This window comes from Primulina eburnea, chromosome 17, assembly GCF_022965805.1.
Source record: "Primulina eburnea isolate SZY01 chromosome 17, ASM2296580v1, whole genome shotgun sequence".
In the NCBI taxonomy this organism is placed as follows: Eukaryota; Viridiplantae; Streptophyta; class Magnoliopsida; order Lamiales; family Gesneriaceae; genus Primulina; species Primulina eburnea.
In genome coordinates, this window is record NC_133117.1 from 21315974 (window position 1) to 21335604 (window position 19631).

At 39.9% G+C, this 19631-nt stretch overlaps 1 protein-coding gene across 1 annotated transcript; it reads left to right on the plus strand.

The window, feature by feature from the left end:
• Positions 1-8335: 8335 nt before the first annotated feature.
• On the plus strand, positions 8336-8704 carry LOC140817938 (uncharacterized). The gene has a single exon (XM_073177729.1). The coding sequence runs from the start codon at positions 8336-8338 to the stop codon at positions 8702-8704; it is 369 nt and encodes a 122-aa protein (XP_073033830.1).
• The last annotated feature ends 10927 nt before the right edge of the window (positions 8705-19631 follow it).

Consider the following 19631-nt stretch of genomic DNA (forward strand, 5'->3'; position numbering starts at 1 on the left):
TTGCATGCAATGCTCTGACTATGATTAATCAATCCAATAAAACATTTGAACTCTGAATATCATTTAAAGCCGTCGTTCACAATCTCATAATATCTCTTGTATTCCTTTTTAACAATAGTGAGACATACAATGCCTCCAATAGATAATCAATGAGATCAATACATAACAATGAATCAATTGAAGGGAATAACACTTTGAAACCTTTAAAACACAATACATATATCAACATGTGAGCAAAAAGGATGAAATTCCGCTTACAAACCAATAGAACACCTCCAAACTAACTCTTGGTACACCACCTACAACAATAATCCATAAATAATACCAATATCAACTCTATATCCACAAGTACAAGTCAAATAATCCATTAAACCAACAAAACATCAAGCCCAAGTAAACCCTTAACTCAAAACCTTAATAGAATCGCACCAAAAGCTTACCTAAGCTTCCTTATACCACAGAGAACGTCGATCTCTGGTCGAAAATCGAAACAAAGCCAAGAATCAAAGGTAGGAAGCAAAAGAAATGGATGAAAACCCTTGAGAAATGAGAGAAAATCGGAAATGAAGAAGAAGATAAGGTAAGGTATGGCCAACAACTCCCAAAAAGTGACTAAATATCTCGCCCATACTTACACCGCGGGTGAGGTTACACAAGCACCGCGGGTGCGCTAAGCTCACGGCATTCCAACAAAAATCCCATGCACGATCACCGCGGGTGCGGTGCTACAATTACCGCGGGTGCGGTGCACACCGCGGGTGCGGTCCTTGCACTGCCGCGGGTGCGGTGATGCCACGGCCCTCCAAATCCAGAATGATGAATAGTACACCGCGGGGGCACTCCTATAAGAGCGCGGGTGCACTCTACTCACGGCAATGAACAATAATAAATCAACTAAACTCGATCCGAAACGCTGAAACGAACAATCAACACCAACTAATACCTCAACAAAACAATAACCAATAATACTATAGCCCAAAACACAACCAATCATCTAATCACAAAACCCAAATAACAAGTAAAGCTTAAACCGTACCGTACACCGGGCTCGGCTATTACAATCTCCCCTCCTTAGAGGAATTTCGTCCTCGAAATTGACGTCACGGCACGAACAACTCAGGATACCTCTCTCTCATCTCAGTCTCTGGTTCCCACGTAGCCTCCTCAATCAAATGATTCCTCCAAAGGACTTTAACGATGCCGATGTCTTTGTTCCTCAATACTCTGACAGTGCGATCCAAAATCTGGACCGGAATCTCTTGGTAAGTCAAATTCGGCGTCAAGTCCAATGGCTCGTGGCGAAGAACATGAGAAGGATCTGCAATATACTTCCTGAGCATCGATACGTGAAACACATTATGGACTCTGTCAAGATCGGGCGGTAGGGCTAATCTGTAGGCTCGGTCACCAACTCTGTCCAAGATCTCAAAAGGACCAATAAACCTCGGACTCAACTTGCCCTTGTTGCCAAATCTCATCACACCCTTGAGAGGTGCTATCTTCAGAAATACATGGTCGCCAACCTCGAACTGCAAAGGTCTGCGACGAACATCTGCATAACTCTTTTGCCTGGACTGAGCAGTCTTCATCCTCTCTCTGATAACTGCAACAACATCGGCAGTCTGCTGGACCAACTCGGGAAGCAACATCTTCCTCTCTCCAACCTCATCCCAAAACAAAGGAGATCTGCACTTTCTGCCATAAAGTGCCTCATATGGTGCCATGCCAATCGACGCCTGGTAGCTATTGTTGTACGTGAACTCCACAAGTGGCAATTTAGAATCCCAGCTACCAGAATAATCAATAGTACAAGCCCTGAGCAAATCCTCAAGAATCTGAATGACTCTCTCTGACTGACCGTCGCTCTGAGGGTGATAAGCTGTACTGAACGCTAACCGTGATCCCATAGCTCTGTGCAGACTCTTCCAAAACTCAGAGGTAAATCTGGGGTCACGATCAGACACAATCGACACAGGCACACCATGAAGTCTAACAATCTCTGCTATGTATTCCTCGGCATACTGATTCATGGAGTACGTCGTCTTGACTGGAAGGAAATGAGCTGACTTGGTCAATCGATCAACGATAACCCAAATGGAATTGAAACCTCTCTGCGTCCTGGGCAGAACAGTCACGAAATCCATAGTGATATTCTCCCACTTCCACTGAGGAATCGGCAAAGATAGCAATGTCCCAGCAGGTCTCTGATGCTCAATCTTCACCTGCTGACAAGTAAGGCACTGGGAAATGAACAAAGCAATATCTCTCTTCATACCTGGCCACCAGTATAGCCGACGAAGATCCTGATACATCTTCGTACTGCCTGGATGAATCGAATAAGGTGCGGTATGAGCCTCTGTCAAGACGTCTCTACGAATATCATCGCCACTAGGAACACAAATACGGCCTCTGAAAGTCACCAAACCATCACCATTCAGACCAAACTCTGAGTTCCCTCTAGCCTCAGCTCTAGCTCTCAACTCTGCCAACTGAACATCAGTCGACTGCTCTTGACGGATCCTGTCCGTCAAAGTAGATCGAATAACCAACGCTGACAAACGAGCAATGGTACCTGGAATCACCAGATCAATCTCCTCTCTCTGCAAATCCAACAACAATGGCCTCTGAATCAAAGAACTCAATGAAGCACTCGACTTGCGGCTCAAAGCATCAGCCACAACATTCGCTTTCCCTGGGTGGTAACTGATAGTCACATCATAATCCTTAACCAGCTCTAACCACCTCCTCTGCCGCATGTTGAGCTCTTTCTGAGAGAACAGATACTTCAAACTCTTGTGGTCTGTGAAGATCTCACACTTTTCGCCATACAGATAATGTCTCCAAATCTTCAGGGCGAAAACCACAGCTGCTAGCTCCAAATCGTGCGTCGGATAAGCATAGGCAATGACCTTACCTCGCTGCATCAACACTGCACCAAGGCCTCTCTTCGACGCATCGGTATAGACCACAAAATCCTCTGAACCACTAGGCAAAGAAAGAACAGGAGCTGTCGTCAACATGTCCTTCAACTCTTGAAATGCACGCTGGCAATCAATAGACAACTCGAACTTCACAGTCTTCCTCGTCAGATTGGACAATGGCAGGGCAATCTTGGAAAAATCTGAAATGAAACGACGATAATAACCCGCCAAACCAAGGAAACTGCGTACCTCAGAGACAGAAGTAGGAATAGGCCAACTCTGAATCGCCTCTATCTTCAACGGATCAACAGCAATGCCATCTCTCGAAACCACATGGCCTAGAAAAGAAATCCGATCCAACCAAAACTCACACTTCTTCAACATGGCAAACAGTCTCCTCTCTCTCAACAACTGAAGAACAACTCTGAGATGCTCTGCATGAAGCTCTCTGGTCTTGGAATAGATAAGAATATCGTCGATGAAAACAATGACGAAACTATCCAAGAACGGCTTGAACACTCGGTTCATCAGGTCCATGAAGACTGAAGGGGCATTGGTCAAACCAAACGACATCACGAGAAACTCAAAATGACCATACCTGGTCCTGAAAGCCGTCTTAGGGACATCAGACTCCCTAACCTTCAACTGATTGTAGCCAGACCGAAGATCAATCTTTGAGAACACGGTGGCACCATGGAGCTGATCAAACAAATCATCTATCCGTGGCAACGGATACTTGTTCTTGACAGTCACTTTGTTAAGCTCCCTGTAGTCGATACACAGCCGCAAAGATCCATCCTTCTTCTTAACAAAAAGAACCGGAGCTCCCCAAGGAGAAGAACTCGGACGAATAAAACCCTTGTCTAGAAGTTCCTGCAACTGCGCCTTCAACTCCTTCATCTCAGTAGGAGCCATCCGGTACGGAGCCTTAGAGATAGGAACCGTACCAGGAGCTAGATCGATCACAAACTCAACATCTCTATCCGGCGGCAAACCCGGAACATCATCCTCAAACACATCAGCAAACTCCCTCACAACATCGATATCATCTACATTCAACTTAATCAGTCTATCAACATCTACAATAGAAGCCAGAAATACATCACAACCTGTACACATCAACCTCTCAGCCTCAATACAAGAAATAAAAGGAAGGACCAGCGAAGTACCTGAGCTGGCGAGAACTCCTCCCTGGCCATCATCTGCAAAAGCTACTGTCTTTGCAACACAATCGATAACTGCACGGTAAGTCGAAAGCCAATCCATGCCAAGAATAACATCGAAAGCAACCATAGGAATAACAATCAAATCAGCGAAGACAACTCGCTCCTCAATACGAACAGGGCACGCATAAACAATCGATGTCGGGCACAACACGTCCCCCGAAGGCAAAATAACACTAAGCTGAAGGGGAAGAACAGAAGGAACTATACCCAACGATCTCAAAAACAAATCAGACATAAAAGAATTAGTAGCACCAGTATCTACCAAAGTCGTAGCTACTCTGCCTGAAATCAAAATAGTACTAGAGATCAATGAAGAATCATGATTAATACCTTCCTTCGTCATCGCAAAGATACGACCCTGCACCTTCCCTTGGCTAGCTCCTCGAGGACAATCTCTGGCAACGTGGCCTGCCGTGCCACAACGAAAACAAGTATGAGTGTCCAATCTGCACTCTCCTCGATGATGCTTGCCACACTTTGGACACAGTGGCTTCTCGGGATCAAATGGAACTGGCGGTGGTCTAGGACTCGGCTCCATCTTGCCCTTGCCCTTGAAACGATCCCTGCCCCTCTGATTAGAACCCTGGCCTCTCTGAGCAACAGCTTGATGTCTCTCTTGCCTCTCCCTGGCGATGTCCTTCTCATCCTGCTCGGCCAACAATGCTTTGGACACAATCTCCTTGAAAGTAACAGCCTTGGACATGTTGATATCACGACGAATCTCAGCTCTAAGGCCTCGAATGAAATGAGCGCCTTTATCTTTATGATTGGAAGCAATGTACGGAGCAAAGAGACAACCCTCCTCAAACTTCAGAATATACTGACCAACATCCAAGCTCCCCTGACGAAGCTCCAAGAACTCCGTAACCTTCCTCGCTCGAAGTGCATCGGGAAAATACTTGTCGTAGAACAGGTCAGTGAACTCTGACCACATCAGTGTCGCAACAGTAACACTGACCTTCGTCGCATTCCACCAAATGCGGGCGGCCTTGACCAACATGAAAACGGCACAGCTGATCCTGTCTTTGTCCTCATACTGGAGATGATCGAAGATCGCCTCTAAAGCCTTGACCCACTCGACAGCAACTAGAGGATCGGTGCAACCTGCGAATTCCGGTGGATCCATTCTCTTGAAAGCAGAAAAGACGGCATCAGTGCCAACAGCCTGAGCAACCTGACCTCTCACTTGGCCTCGACCCTGTCCTGCTCCTTGCAATCGGAGCAACTGCTGAATCTGATCGCTATGAACTTTGGCCTGCTCCTTAAGCAACTTGCCGAACTCGTCGACAACTCTCGAGGAAGAACTATCCTCACCCTCTGTCGCCTTACGCTTAGGAGACATACTCTACAATTGCTCACAAGACACCAATCAATAATTAACAATGGATAGATGCAAGAAAACATACCCGGACAGTTGAGAGTAGACGAAGTCATATGCATTGGTCCGAAGAACACCGCTCTGATACCACTAAATGTGACACCCTGACCCGTAACGATAAAATACACAGCGGAAATTTAAAATTTTCTTTAAAATATGGAAGGAGTTTCAAAATACATTTCATAAAAATGTTTACAAAATAATCACATGATCATTCAAATGACATACAAAATACAAAATAATCATTCTTATGATCATGTCCCAAAATGATACAAAAATAATCTTCCTTCCAACGGTGTATGCATATGACCCCCATCCACGATCACTGCCCTGGTCGGTCACTCTTATCTGCATCACATGAAAATAACTGAAATGAGTATAAAAACTCAGCAAGTGGAACTCTACATAGCAATGATACATAGTATACTCTGTAAAACATGACTTTGAAATCATAAATACCATCAACTCTGAAACATGAATACTGTAGCAATAACTGTAGCAATAGCATAGCAATAGATAGCAATACGATGGTATTCTCTTTTCTATGGTTGGATTGATATCAATAGTATCTATGACTGTGGTTGCCAATATCCCATCGATATAAATCGATAACTGTGAAGGGATAAAAGCCTATGGTCGATGATCATCTAATTGCATGCAATGCTCTGACTATGATTAATCAATCCAATAAAACATTTGAACTCTGAATATCATTTAAAGCCGTCGTTCACAATCTCATAATATCTCTTGTATTCCCTTTTAACAATAGTGAGACACACAATGCCTCCAATAGATAATCAATGAGATCAATACATAACAATGAATCAATTGAAGGGAATAACACTTTGAAACCTTTAAAACACAATACATATATCATCATGTGAGCAAAAAGGATGAAATTCCACTTACAAACCAATAGAACACCTCCAAACTAACTCTTGGTACACCACCTACAACAATAATCCATAAATAATACCAATATCAACTCTATATCCACAAGTACAAGTTAAATAATCCATTAAACCAACAAAACATCAAGCCCAAGTAAACCCTTAACTCAAAACCTTAATAGAATCGCACCAAAAGCTTACCTAAGCTTCGTTATACCACAGAGAACGTCGATCTCTAGTCGAAAATCGAAACAAAGCCAAGAATCAAAGGTAGGAAGCAAAAGAAATGGATGAAAACCCTTGAGAAATGAGAGAAAATCGGAAATGAAGAAGAAGATAAGGTAAGGTATGGCCAACAACTCCCAAAAAGTGACTAAATATCTCGCCCATACTTACACCGCGGGTGCGGTTACACAAGCACCGCGGGTGCGCTAAGCTCACGGCATTCCAACAAAAATCCCATGCACGATCACCGCGGGTGCGGTGCTACAATTACCGCGGGTGCGGTGCACACCGCGGGTGCGGTCCTTGCACTGCCGCGGGTGCGGTGATGCCACGGCCCTCCAAATCCAGAATGATGAATAGTACACCACGGGGGCACTCCTATAAGAGCGCGGGTGCACTCTACTCACGGCAATGAACAGTAATAAATCAACTAAACTCGATCCGAAACGCTAAAACGAACAATCAACACCAACTAATACCTCAACAAAACAATAACCAATAATACTATAGCCCAAAACACAACCAATCATCTAATCACAAAACCCAAATAACAAGTAAAGCTTAAACCGTACCGTACACCGGGCTCGGCTATTACAATCTCCCCTCCTTAGAGGAATTTCGTCCTCGAAATTGACGTCACGGCACGAACAACTCAGGATACCTCTCTCTCATCTCAGTCTCTGGTTCCCACGTAGCCTCCTCAATCAAATGATTCTTCCAAAGGACTTTAACGATGCCGATCTCTTTGTTCCTCAATACTCTGACAGTGCGATCCAAAATCTGGACCGGAATCTCTTGGTAAGTCAAATTCGGCGTCAAGTCCAATGGCTCGTGGCGAAGAACATGGGAAGGATCTGCAATATACTTCCTGAGCATCGATACGTGAAACACATTATGGACTCTGTCAAGATCGGGCGGTAGGGCTAATCTGTAGGCTCGGTCACCAACTCTGTCCAAGATCTCAAAAGGACCAATAAACCTCAGACTCAACTTGCCCTTGTTGCCAAATCTCATCACACCCTTGAGAGGTGCTATCTTCAGAAATACATGGTCGCCAACCTCGAACTGCAAAGGTCTGCGACGAACATCTGCATAACTCTTTTGCCTGGACTGAGCAGTCTTCATCCTCTCTCTGATAACTGCAACAACATCGGCAGTCTGCTGGACCAACTCGGGACCCAACATCTTCCTCTCTCCAACCTCATCCCAAAACAAAGGAGATCTGCACTTCCTGCCATAAAGTGCCTCATATGGTGCCATGCCAATCGACGCCTGGTAGCTATTGTTGTACGTGAACTCCACAAGCGGCAATTTAGAATCCCAGCTACCAGAATAATCAATAGTACAAGCCCTGAGCAAATCCTCAAGAATCTGAATGACTCTCTCTGACTGACCGTCGCTCTGAGGGTGATAAGCTGTACTGAACGCTAACCGTGATCCCATAGCTCTGTGCAGACTCTTCCAAAACTCGGAGGTAAATCTGGGGTCACGATCAGACACAATCGACACAGGCACACCATGAAGTCTAACAATCTCTGCTATGTAGTCCTCGGCATACTGATTCATGGAGTACGTCGTCTTGGTTAATCCTTTTATAATCACCTTGAATTATAACTCAATAATTACAGATTACCGGAATATAATTCTCGGGCAAAGCACTGATCCTTTTAAGCTGTGAAAAAACTGAATTTTGATATGGGAGCATCTGGCAAGCAACGACTGTTGCAGTTGAACGAGATGGAGGAATTCAGGAATGATGGCTACGAGAATGCAAAGATATACAAAGAAAAGACCAAGCGAGGGCATGACAGACAGATTCTTCGACGAAACTTCGAACCAAGACAACAGGTGTTATTGTTCAATTCTCGACTGAGGTTGTTTCCTGGTAAGTTAAAATCACGATGGTCTGGACCATTCACAGTGGAAACAGTGTACCCATATGGTGAAATTGAGCTGAAGTGTAACAACGGTCAGACATTCAAAGTGAATGGTCAGAGGGTCAAGCATTACTTTGGAAGTGAAGTGAGAAACATGGACAACATTCCACTTGGAGAACCAAAGTAGGACGGAGAAATTCAGGATGATTACTATAAACCAAGCGCTGTGTGGGAGGCAACCCACAATTATCTTTAGCTATCATTTGGTTTATGTAAGGCCCGAGAAATTTATCCTGTTAATTCGAAATGATTTGGTGATAATAAATATGATTATAGACGGAACGGATTAAACCGGAAAAGACGGAAAAAAGCACGAAATATGTGCGACGACAGAACACCTCGCGCATACGCGCGACGTGGAACCGCGCATATGCGCGCTAGTGGCAGAAGACCTCGCGCATATGCGCGCATATGCGCGAGATGTCCAGTATCTAAAGGTGATGTCCAGAGAGTTGGGCGCACATGTGCGGCGTGGAGGCGCGCATCTGCGCGAGTCTTGAATGCGGAGACAGTAGGTATCGCGCATATGCGCGGCGAAGGGGTGCGCATATGCGCGAGTTGCTAAGCACTTACACGCCGAGAGCTATGGTCTCGCGCATATGCGCCGAGACATGTCGCGCATATGCGCAAGACGTGCAGTACGCACAATCCTCCACTTGGATTTACGTGCGATGTGTATGTATATATATATATATATATATATATATGTATACTACATAGCTTCAGAAGATAGAAAAGAAAGGAATCGGGAAGTGCTGGAGAAATGGTAAGCTTCATGTGAGAATTTGATTTACGAACGATCCGCCTGTCCGATTTTGAATCTGTGTACAACACCGTGTTTCTATCGATGACAGCTTCAACAGGACATTGATATGGACAGAGTTGACTTCGAGACTTCGACTTTGTCAGACCCCGAAGACAAAGGTATAAATTAATGTTGAGTTGGGATTGCACAACTCGAGTTAGGTTTGACTCGAGTTTCCCTAAATCACCTACTTCTTATGATTATGTTTATCGCTTTGACTTGATATGCTTGTTCTATGGATGTATAGAAAGCAGGTATTAGTCGAGTAATCTTGTGACAGAAGTGTCTGATAGTGGCGGGATCGCCATGGGAACATTGCACGATGTCACAAGATAGAATATTAGTGAAAATGCCAAAGTCTATGACGGATAGGTCAAGACACTGGACGTTTGGCTATATCGGATTGGATAGAATCGGAGTTTCTTCTATTACTGGTGTTCGATATGGAAAGAGCCAAAGTCCGTGAATAAGAACATACCACCACCCCGATCAGGAGTGTAGGTGGGTGTATGTTCTTATTAAGATCGGGATCCCTAGATTAGGAATGAGTCGAGTCTGAGTCTGAGAATCACAGAGAGTGATTCATTACTTGATATTGAATTATGTTCCTGATGATGGTACATGTTTAGAGTATGATTTATTCTTGATATTGATTCATGTTTAGGATTATAATACATGTGATGAATATTTGATTCATGTTTCTGATTTTGATATATGTTAAGAATATCTTATATGCTTTTATATTGTTTTTATGATTGCATGTATACATGGTTTATACTGAGAATATAATTCTCATCGGAGTTATCCGGGTGTTGTCTAGTTTTTATGTGTGCATGACAACAGGTGGGACAGGATCAGGGTCAAGAAGAGAACGAGGCTGGACTAGATAGCGTGGAGATCCGGGCTCAGAAGTAAATTAGGATTCAGTACTGATATGTAGTTGAACCTAGTTGAATTCTCATAGACAATACAAGACTTGTATAAATATGTATTTCGAATTGATTTACATTACGTTTCCGCTTTGTATTTTTAAAAAAAAAATTAGACCATGTTTATCATAATTGATTGATTAATTCTAAGGATGATTAGAATTTAATTAGCGTCCGGGTCCCCACAACAGGTGGTATCTTAGCTTTAGGTTCCAGAACAGTAGGCTCTAGAACTGTAGGTTCTTGAGACTGAGATAGAGGCTAGTGAGCGGGGTAGATTGAGGTTTTCTTTCCTGCTTTTGATTGCTGGCATGTGATTTATTATACTGTTGAATTAAATTGTGTGTGCTAGCATGATATTATGTTTTATTGTTTTGTTTGAAAATACATGTTACCTGAATATCTGAGTTGATGTGGTAATATGTATTATTTGAGGACGAATCAGAACCAATTTGTGGGGACCCGGACGCTAATCATCTTCTTAATCATCGTTGGGAATAAATAATCAAGTATAATAAACAGGGTCTAAATTTTTTTTTTTTTTTTAAAATTACACAGCGGAAACATAATGTAATTAAATTCAAATTACATATTAAACATAACATACAATTATTGTATGATCTACAATAATCCGACTAGGTTCAACTATAAGTCAGTGCTGAACCCTAAGTTGCTTCAAAGTCCGAATCTCCACGCTATCTAGTCCAGCCTCGTTCTCTTCTTGACCCTGATCCTAGCCCACCTGTTGCCATGCACACATACAAACAAGACAACAGCCGGATAACTCCGGTGAGATATAAATATCCCAGTATAAATCATGTATACATGCAATCATATAAATCATATAAGAGTACATAACAAAAATCATATCCTATATCAACATCATGATATAAATCAATATAAATCAATTACAAGAATAAATCATATTCTAAACATGTACCCTAATCAGGAACATAAATCAATATCTAGAATAAATCCTATTCTAGGCATGTACCAATATCAGGATCATAAATCAATATCAAGAATAATTCCTATTCTAAACCTGTACCAATATCAGGAACATAATCAATCTCAAGAATAACTTCTATTCTAAACATGGACCAACATCTGGAACATGATCAGTATCAAGAATAATTTCTATTCTAAATATGTACCAATATCAGGAACATAAAAGGACAGGAACCATATTCATGAACATAAATCCGTATTAATCAATACCATAAGATATAACTGTCACTCAATCCCGTGACTCTACTTTTTAGACTAGACTCAATCCTAGTCTAGGGATCCCGGTTTCCAGATGTGGTATTCCTATATCGAATTCTGTAAAAGATGGAACCATAATCTCTATTACTCGATATAACCAGTGCCCTGGTATTCCTATATCGAATTCCGTAATAGAAGAATTCCAATACCCTTTACTCGATATAACCAAATATGGTGTTCCTATATCGAATTCCGTAATAGATTCCATTACTCGATATAACCAAACATCCAGTGTCCTGACCTAACCGTCAAGGACTGTAGCTCTATCGCTAATATCCTATCTTGAGACATCGTGCAATGTGCCGTGGCGATACCACCACTATCCGGCACTTCTGTCACAAGATAACTCGTCTAATACCTGTCATCTAGTATCAAGAGAACAAGTACATCAATCCACTTAATGCAAATATCAATGCAATAAGGTAAAGTATGTGATTTAGGGAAACTCGAGTCAAACCTCCCTCGAGTTGTGCAATCCCAACTCAACATTAATTTATACCTTTATCTTCTCGCTCAGAAGAAGAAGAAGTCCCGACTCTGTCTCGGTCCATTCCCAATCTGGTAAGAACAGTTGAATAGGTATAATATCAATACACAATTCAATTCAATACCTGTTCTGATTAATACTCAAATCAAAACACATAATCTGATTAATGTCAATCGACATACGGTATCACAATCCAATCCAAATCAATACCGAATCTGATCAATATCAACCAACTGATGTTTCGACGGCATAACAACACTGTCTCGATAACCCCGTCAGTCCAAACATCACAGATATAATACCAGAACTCATAATCAATATCGATATCAGTCATAATCTCAATAACCATACATATCTGATATGAATTCTCAGTCAAATCGACTCCAAAAATCATAACAATTACATACACAGTCCGTTCTTCAATCTGACTTCGATTCTATGATGTCTAACATGACAAGAACACCATACACGAATTATATCAAATTCCTACAACATCATATTTTCAAATGATACCAGAAATCAATAAAACTTACGTCCTTCTTAGCGAGAGGAGTACAGAACTGCGTTTGGATTCAAATTCTGATAATCGGATCGAACAAAATCTCAAATTAAACTCAAATAAAGCTTAAGGGAATTTGAAGGGAATTCTCGCTGATCTTGCTTCTGAATTCGTGAAGAATGAGTTGTATATATATCAAGTTATATGGTGGTGACAAGTGTCCCACTAAATCCAATATTGCACTTTAGCCCCTGAATTCTTCACTATTTACAATTTGGTCCTCAAAACTCTTTTTAATTCCATTTCAATCCTAATTAATCACAAAATTTATGGAATTTAATTCATACTTCCAAAATTCGTAATTAAATAATCTCGGATTAAAATGATATAATCTCGGGCCTTACAATTCTCCCCCTCTTAGATACGATTTCGTCCTCGAAATCACAGGTAATCAAGTCAGATATCAACACTAAACGTATACAAGAGGTAAATCAGAAAACTTATCTCAATGAATCAATTCTGAAATTTCAATCTCATATCAGATTCTGTCTTTCAGATATTCTCATTGACCTACTGACAATCTTACTGTGTTTTCAACAACAGGATAATCTTCATTCTGAATTCTCTTACTTCTACTGATTCTGATTCCAATCTGGAATAAGAATTCACTAAGTACAATGTCATAATATTTCTCCAATCCTTCTGACAGAATCAATCTCGTATTACTGGCTATACAACGTCCGTATAACCCAATCTACAGCTCATCACATATCAGGACCATCAGCTATTATCAAATCTGTTTATCTCAATCAAAGACATATACTGTCTTCAGCTTCAAATACCAATCGTCATCATCCGACGTTGGTTTCTTAAATCTGTCTATTCTGAACTGTCTTAATAATTATTGTCATACAGGAATTCATACAGTGACAATAATTCATAACAACTAGTGCTAACATCCAGCACTAAAGCTGTATAGTGCTAATATTCAGCAAAAAGCTGTACCAAAATCTTCCAATATTTGGTTAGTACATTCTGAATGTCTGTCAATCTGTAAAACAATCTAAAAGAAGCTCATGATAGACTCTATTATAGGTACCAAATCAATCAAAAGTCACAATCTGATATAATCTACTGTGGCATTCTGATCTTTCTGACCACTTTTCTGACATCGATCTATGTCAGTTGGTCATGTTTGTACGTTATCTGGTACAAACTAATAGATATAGATTGAACAATCTGTCAATCATAATCATATCATATCATATCTGGAAAGTATTGAAGTAATCTCATTATGAAATTCATCGAATTATACTCCCCATTTCTCGTCAGAACTATACAATTTCTGTAATAAATCTTCTGATTTCTATCTTTCTGTCTTCATCAGTCAACGATTTAGACATTTCAATATAAATTCTGACATAACTGATTTCCTCTGTTTATATCAAAACTGTCCATTCGAATTATCACACATTTCCTGTTATCAGAATAATACTGAATCTACTACTGTGCGCATTTGACAATACCTGTCATTCAAATTCGAATATCTGACCCAAACAAATCAGCTAATAATATAAAATAAAACATTACCTACCTGGTATTCGGCTCTGACACACTGTTCTAACTATCAAAATCAAGTTCTGAACAGTCTGATTCAATTTCTGAACTGCTTATCATCTCAACGGTTCATAACACTCGATATCAAACACAGACTTAGAATGATAATAATATCAGATTAGATTCAAAATATCAATACGCAATACTGATCTAATAACTGCAAAAGACGCAATCTCTGACATTTCTGACATCTCTGAAATTCTGTCATATTCAATGCCATTCTCAGTCACTGATCCCTGTCTCAACAGTACTATAATTCAGTCAGTATACTATCTTCAGATATCATAGACTCTGAATACAATCTGTCACAATCGAGATTCATATCTGAACAATTCTGTATACCAAAATCTCAGTTCCCAGAATATTCAATTCAATCATACGCTGCGAATATATCAAAATGTCATAGATAAAACGAGCATAATGTCTTCAGAATATTACTGAACACAGGATTCATCAACCCATCATTGGAACTGAAGTACTTTCCAGAGAAACATATAATCAAATGTAACTCTAACTTTTAGACAATAATTCTTTCAACTGATTTCACAATTCTTTCAATTCAATCAGTATCGGTCTATAATAAATTATAAAATGAAACCAATACCTGGAATCAAATCAAAGCTGAAATCACTTTTCCTGATACAGAACCACCTGAAATCTCATCTGAAGGACTATAGCAAACTTCTTGCTATTAGTAAATCAATTCATGATAGGCTCAGCTTCAGTCATCAACTGAATACATAGGGAATTATTCCATTCCTTTCGATAGTCATCGAATCATACATAATACGGATATCAAGGAATTCAAAAATCAAGAATCCTTACCGTATATCATTTATTCCCTGGCCATTTCAGGTCCAAATCTTACCATCTCCTGGCAAGAATCTATCATAGCTCTGTACTTGTTCGATATATCAATATCCATTATGCAGTCATCATCAGATAATACAAGTACAATCTAGTCGAATTCAATCTTATTCTCAACCTACTGCAGTATATGACATATCACAGAATATCACTGATATTAAATTCTTTCCCCAAAAGGTATAAAAGTCAATACTACAGTAACATAGACTCAACAGGTAAAGCGTATATCAGTGCCACCCAATCCAGGATAATCATACTGATTGCATTAGTATATATCAATACATATGCATCATAATCCTAAAGGAACAATACCTGCCACTATATCATCAAGTGTGTCCTGGGTCTGTTCCTTGATCACCATATCCAGATGATCTAGCTCCCTGAAATCCTCGGGAACCTCTCAGTTCTAGTACTCCTTTGGTTGTAATCCACCAACTTCTGACAGCTTCTCGTGACTGAGGGAATACCAGTTTAACTCTCTGTTCATCTGTACAATCGAGTAAATCAAACAGTATTTCTATTTCATCAAACCAGTTTTCATACTCTTCAGACGTCCCGATACCACTCAGAATCGGCGGCTGAAATAACTGAAACTCTTTCAATTTAATTTCCATCTAAACTTCTGATACATCTATCTGATCAGACGAAGTACTACCCCTTTCTGAAATTCTTCTACGAGGTATATCTGATGATCACAAGAGTCAGTAATCACAGGAGATAATCAATCTCAATCCCTTTCTGATCAGCTTACCTTCTGATCAAAATTGGTTCTGATTCATTTTCAAATCAGATATATTACCAAATCAATTCAGATATTCAGGTAACATACATTTAAACACAATAAAACATGCTGGCATGCTAGCATACTCAATGTAAATCAACATGATACTATATCACATGCTAGCAATCAAAAGCAGGAAAGAAAACTCAGTCTACTCCGCTCACTCTTTTCTATCTCAGTGCTAAGGAACCTACAGTTCAAGGACCTACAGCTCTGATACCACCTGTTGTGGGGACCCGGACGCTAATCATCTTCTTAATCATCGTTGGGAATAAATAATCAAGTATAATAAACAGGGTCTAAATTTTTTTTTTTTTTAAAATTACACAGCGGAAACATAATGTAATTAAATTCAAATTACATATTAAACATAACATACAATTATTGTATGATCTACAATAATCCGACTAGGTTCAACTATAAGTCAGTGCTGAACCCTAAGTTGCTTCAAAGTCCGAATCTCCACGCTATCTAGTCCAGCCTCGTTCTCTTCTTGACCCTGATCCTAGCCCACCTGTTGCCATGCACACATACAAACAAGACAACAGCCGGATAACTCTGGTGAGATATAAATATCCCAGTATAAATCATGTATACATGCAATCATATAAATCATGTGACACCCTGACCCGATACAATTAAAATACAGCGGAATTTAAAATTTTCTTTCAAACATGGAAGGAGTTTCAAAATACATTTTATAAAAGTGTTTACAAAATAACAACATGATCATTCCAATGACATAACAAAATACAAAATATCATTAGTGTGATCATGTTACAAAATGGTACAAAATAATCATCCTTCCAATCTTCGTATGCATATGACCCCCATCCACAGTCAACGTCCCGGTCCGTCGCTCTTATCTGCATCACATGAAAATAACTGAAATGAGAATAAATCTCAGCAAGTGGAACTCTTACATAGCAATGATACATAGTATACACTGTAAAACATGGCTTTTAAATCATAAATACCATCGACTCTGAAACATGAATAACGTAGCAATAACTGTAGCAATAGCAATGGCAATAGATAGCAAAACGATGGTATTTCTCTTTTCTCTGGTTGGATTGATATCAATAGTATCTGTGACTGTGGTTGCCAATATCCCATCGATATAAATCGATAACTGTGAGGGGATAAAAGCCTATGGTCGATGATCATCTAATTGCATGCAATGCTATGGCTATGATTAATCAATCCAATAAAACATTTGAATTCTCAATAGCATTTAAGGCCGTCGTTTCGAAATCTCATAATATATCTTGTATTCCCTTTATAACAATGGTGAGACATACAATGCCTCCAATAGATAATCAATGAAACGAATACATAGCAATGGATCAATGGAAGGGAATAACGCTTTGAAACCTTTAAAACACAATACATATAATATCATGTGAGCAAAAAGGATGAAATTCCACTTACAAACCAATAGAACACCTCCAACTATACTCTTGGTACACCACCTACAACAATAATCCATAAATAACACCAATATCAAGACTAAATCCAAAAGTCCATGCTAAATAATCCATAGAACCATCAAAACATCAAATCCAAAATAACCCTTAACTCGAAACCTCATTAGAATCGCACCAAAAACTTACCTAAGCTTCCTTATACCACGGAGAACGATGATCTCAAGTCGGAAATCGAAACAAAGCCAAGAATCAAAGGTGGGAAGCAATTGAAATGGATGAAAACCCTTGCCAAAAGAGAGAAAATCGGAAATGGAGGAAAGAAGATAAGGTAGGTATGGCCAACAACTCCCAAAAAGTCACTTAAAAACTCGCCCATACTTACACCGCGGGTGCGGTCCCACAAGCACCGCGGGTGCGCTAAGCTCACGGCAACCAAAATAAATCCCATGCACGAACACCGCGGGTGCGGTGCTACAATTACCGCGGGTGCGGTCTCACCGCGGGTGCGGTCCTTGCACTGCCGCGGGTGCGGTGATGCCACGGCCCTCCAAAACCAAAATCATGAATAGTACACCGCGGGGGCACTCATCTAAGAGCGCGGGTGCACTCTACTCACGGCAATGAACAGTAACAAAACAACTAAAAATCGATTCGAAACGCTGAAACGAACAATCAACACCAACTAACACCTCAAATAAATAATAACCAATAATACTATAGCCCAAAACACAACTATAATCATCTAATCACAAAACCCAATTAACACAATAAAGCTTAAACCGTACCGTACACCGGGCTCGGCTATTACAAATCATATAAGAGCATATAACAAAAATCATATCTTATATCAACATCATGATATAAATCAATATAAATCAATTACAAGAATAAATCATATTCTAAACATGTACCCTAATCAGGAACATAAATCAATATCTAGAATAAATCCTATTCTAGGCATGTACCAATATCAGGAACATAAATCAATATCAAGAATAATTCCTATTCTAAACCTGTACCAATATCAGGAACATAATCAATCTCAAGAATAACTTCTATTCTAAACATGGACCAACATCTGGAACATGATCAGTATAAAGAATAATTTCTATTCTAAATATGTACCAATATCAGGAACATAAAAGGACAGGAACCATATTCAGGAACATAAATCCGTATTAATCAATACCATAAGATATAACTGTCACTCAATCCCGTGACTCTACTTTTTAGACTAGACTCAATCCTAGTCTAGGGATCCCGGTTTCCAGATGTGGAATTCCTATATCGAATTCCGTAAAGGATGGAACCATAATCTCTATTACTCGATATAACCAGTGCCCTGGTATTCCTATATCGAATTCCGTAATAGAAGAATTCCAATACCCTTTACTCGATATAACCAAATATGGTGTTCCTATATCGAATTCCGTAATAGATTCCATTACTCGATATAACCAAACATCCAGTGTCCTGACCTAACCGTCAAGGACTGTAGCTCTATCGCTAATATCCTATCTTGAGACATCGTGCAATGTGCCGTGGCGATACCACCACTATCCGGCACTTCTGTCACAAGATAACTCGTCTAATACCTGTCATCTAGTATCAAGAGAACAAGTACATCAATCCACTTAATGCAAATATCAATGCAATAAGGTAAAGTATGTGATTTAGGGAAACTCGAGTCAAACCTCCCTCGAGTTGTGCAATCCCAACTCAACATTAATTTATACCTTTATCTTCTCGCTCAGAAGAAGAAGAAGTCCCGACTCTGTCTCGGTCCATTCCCAATCTGGTAAGAACAGTTGAAAAGGTATAATATCAATACACAATTCAATTCAATACCTGTTCTGATTAATACTCAAATCAAAACACATAATCTGATTAATGTCAATCGACATACGGTATCACAATCCAATCCAAATCAATACCGAATCTGATCAATATCAACCAACTGATGTTTCGACGGCATAACAACACTGTCTCGATAACCCCGTCAGTCCAAACATCACAGATATAATACCAGAACTCATAATCAATATCGATATCAGTCATAATCTCAATAACCATACATATCTGATATGAATTCTCAGTCAAATCGACTCCAAAAATCATAACAATTACATACACAGTCCGTTCTTCAATCTGACTTCGATTCTATGATGTCTAACATGACAAGAACACCATACACGAATTATATCAAATTCCTACAACATCATATTTTCAAATGATACCAGAAATCAATAAAACTTACGTCCTGTAGTAGCTCTTAGCGAGAGGAGTACAGAACTGCGTTTGGATTCAAATTCTGATAATCGGATCGAACAAAATCTCAAATTAAACTCAAATAAAGCTTAAGGGAATTTGAAGGGA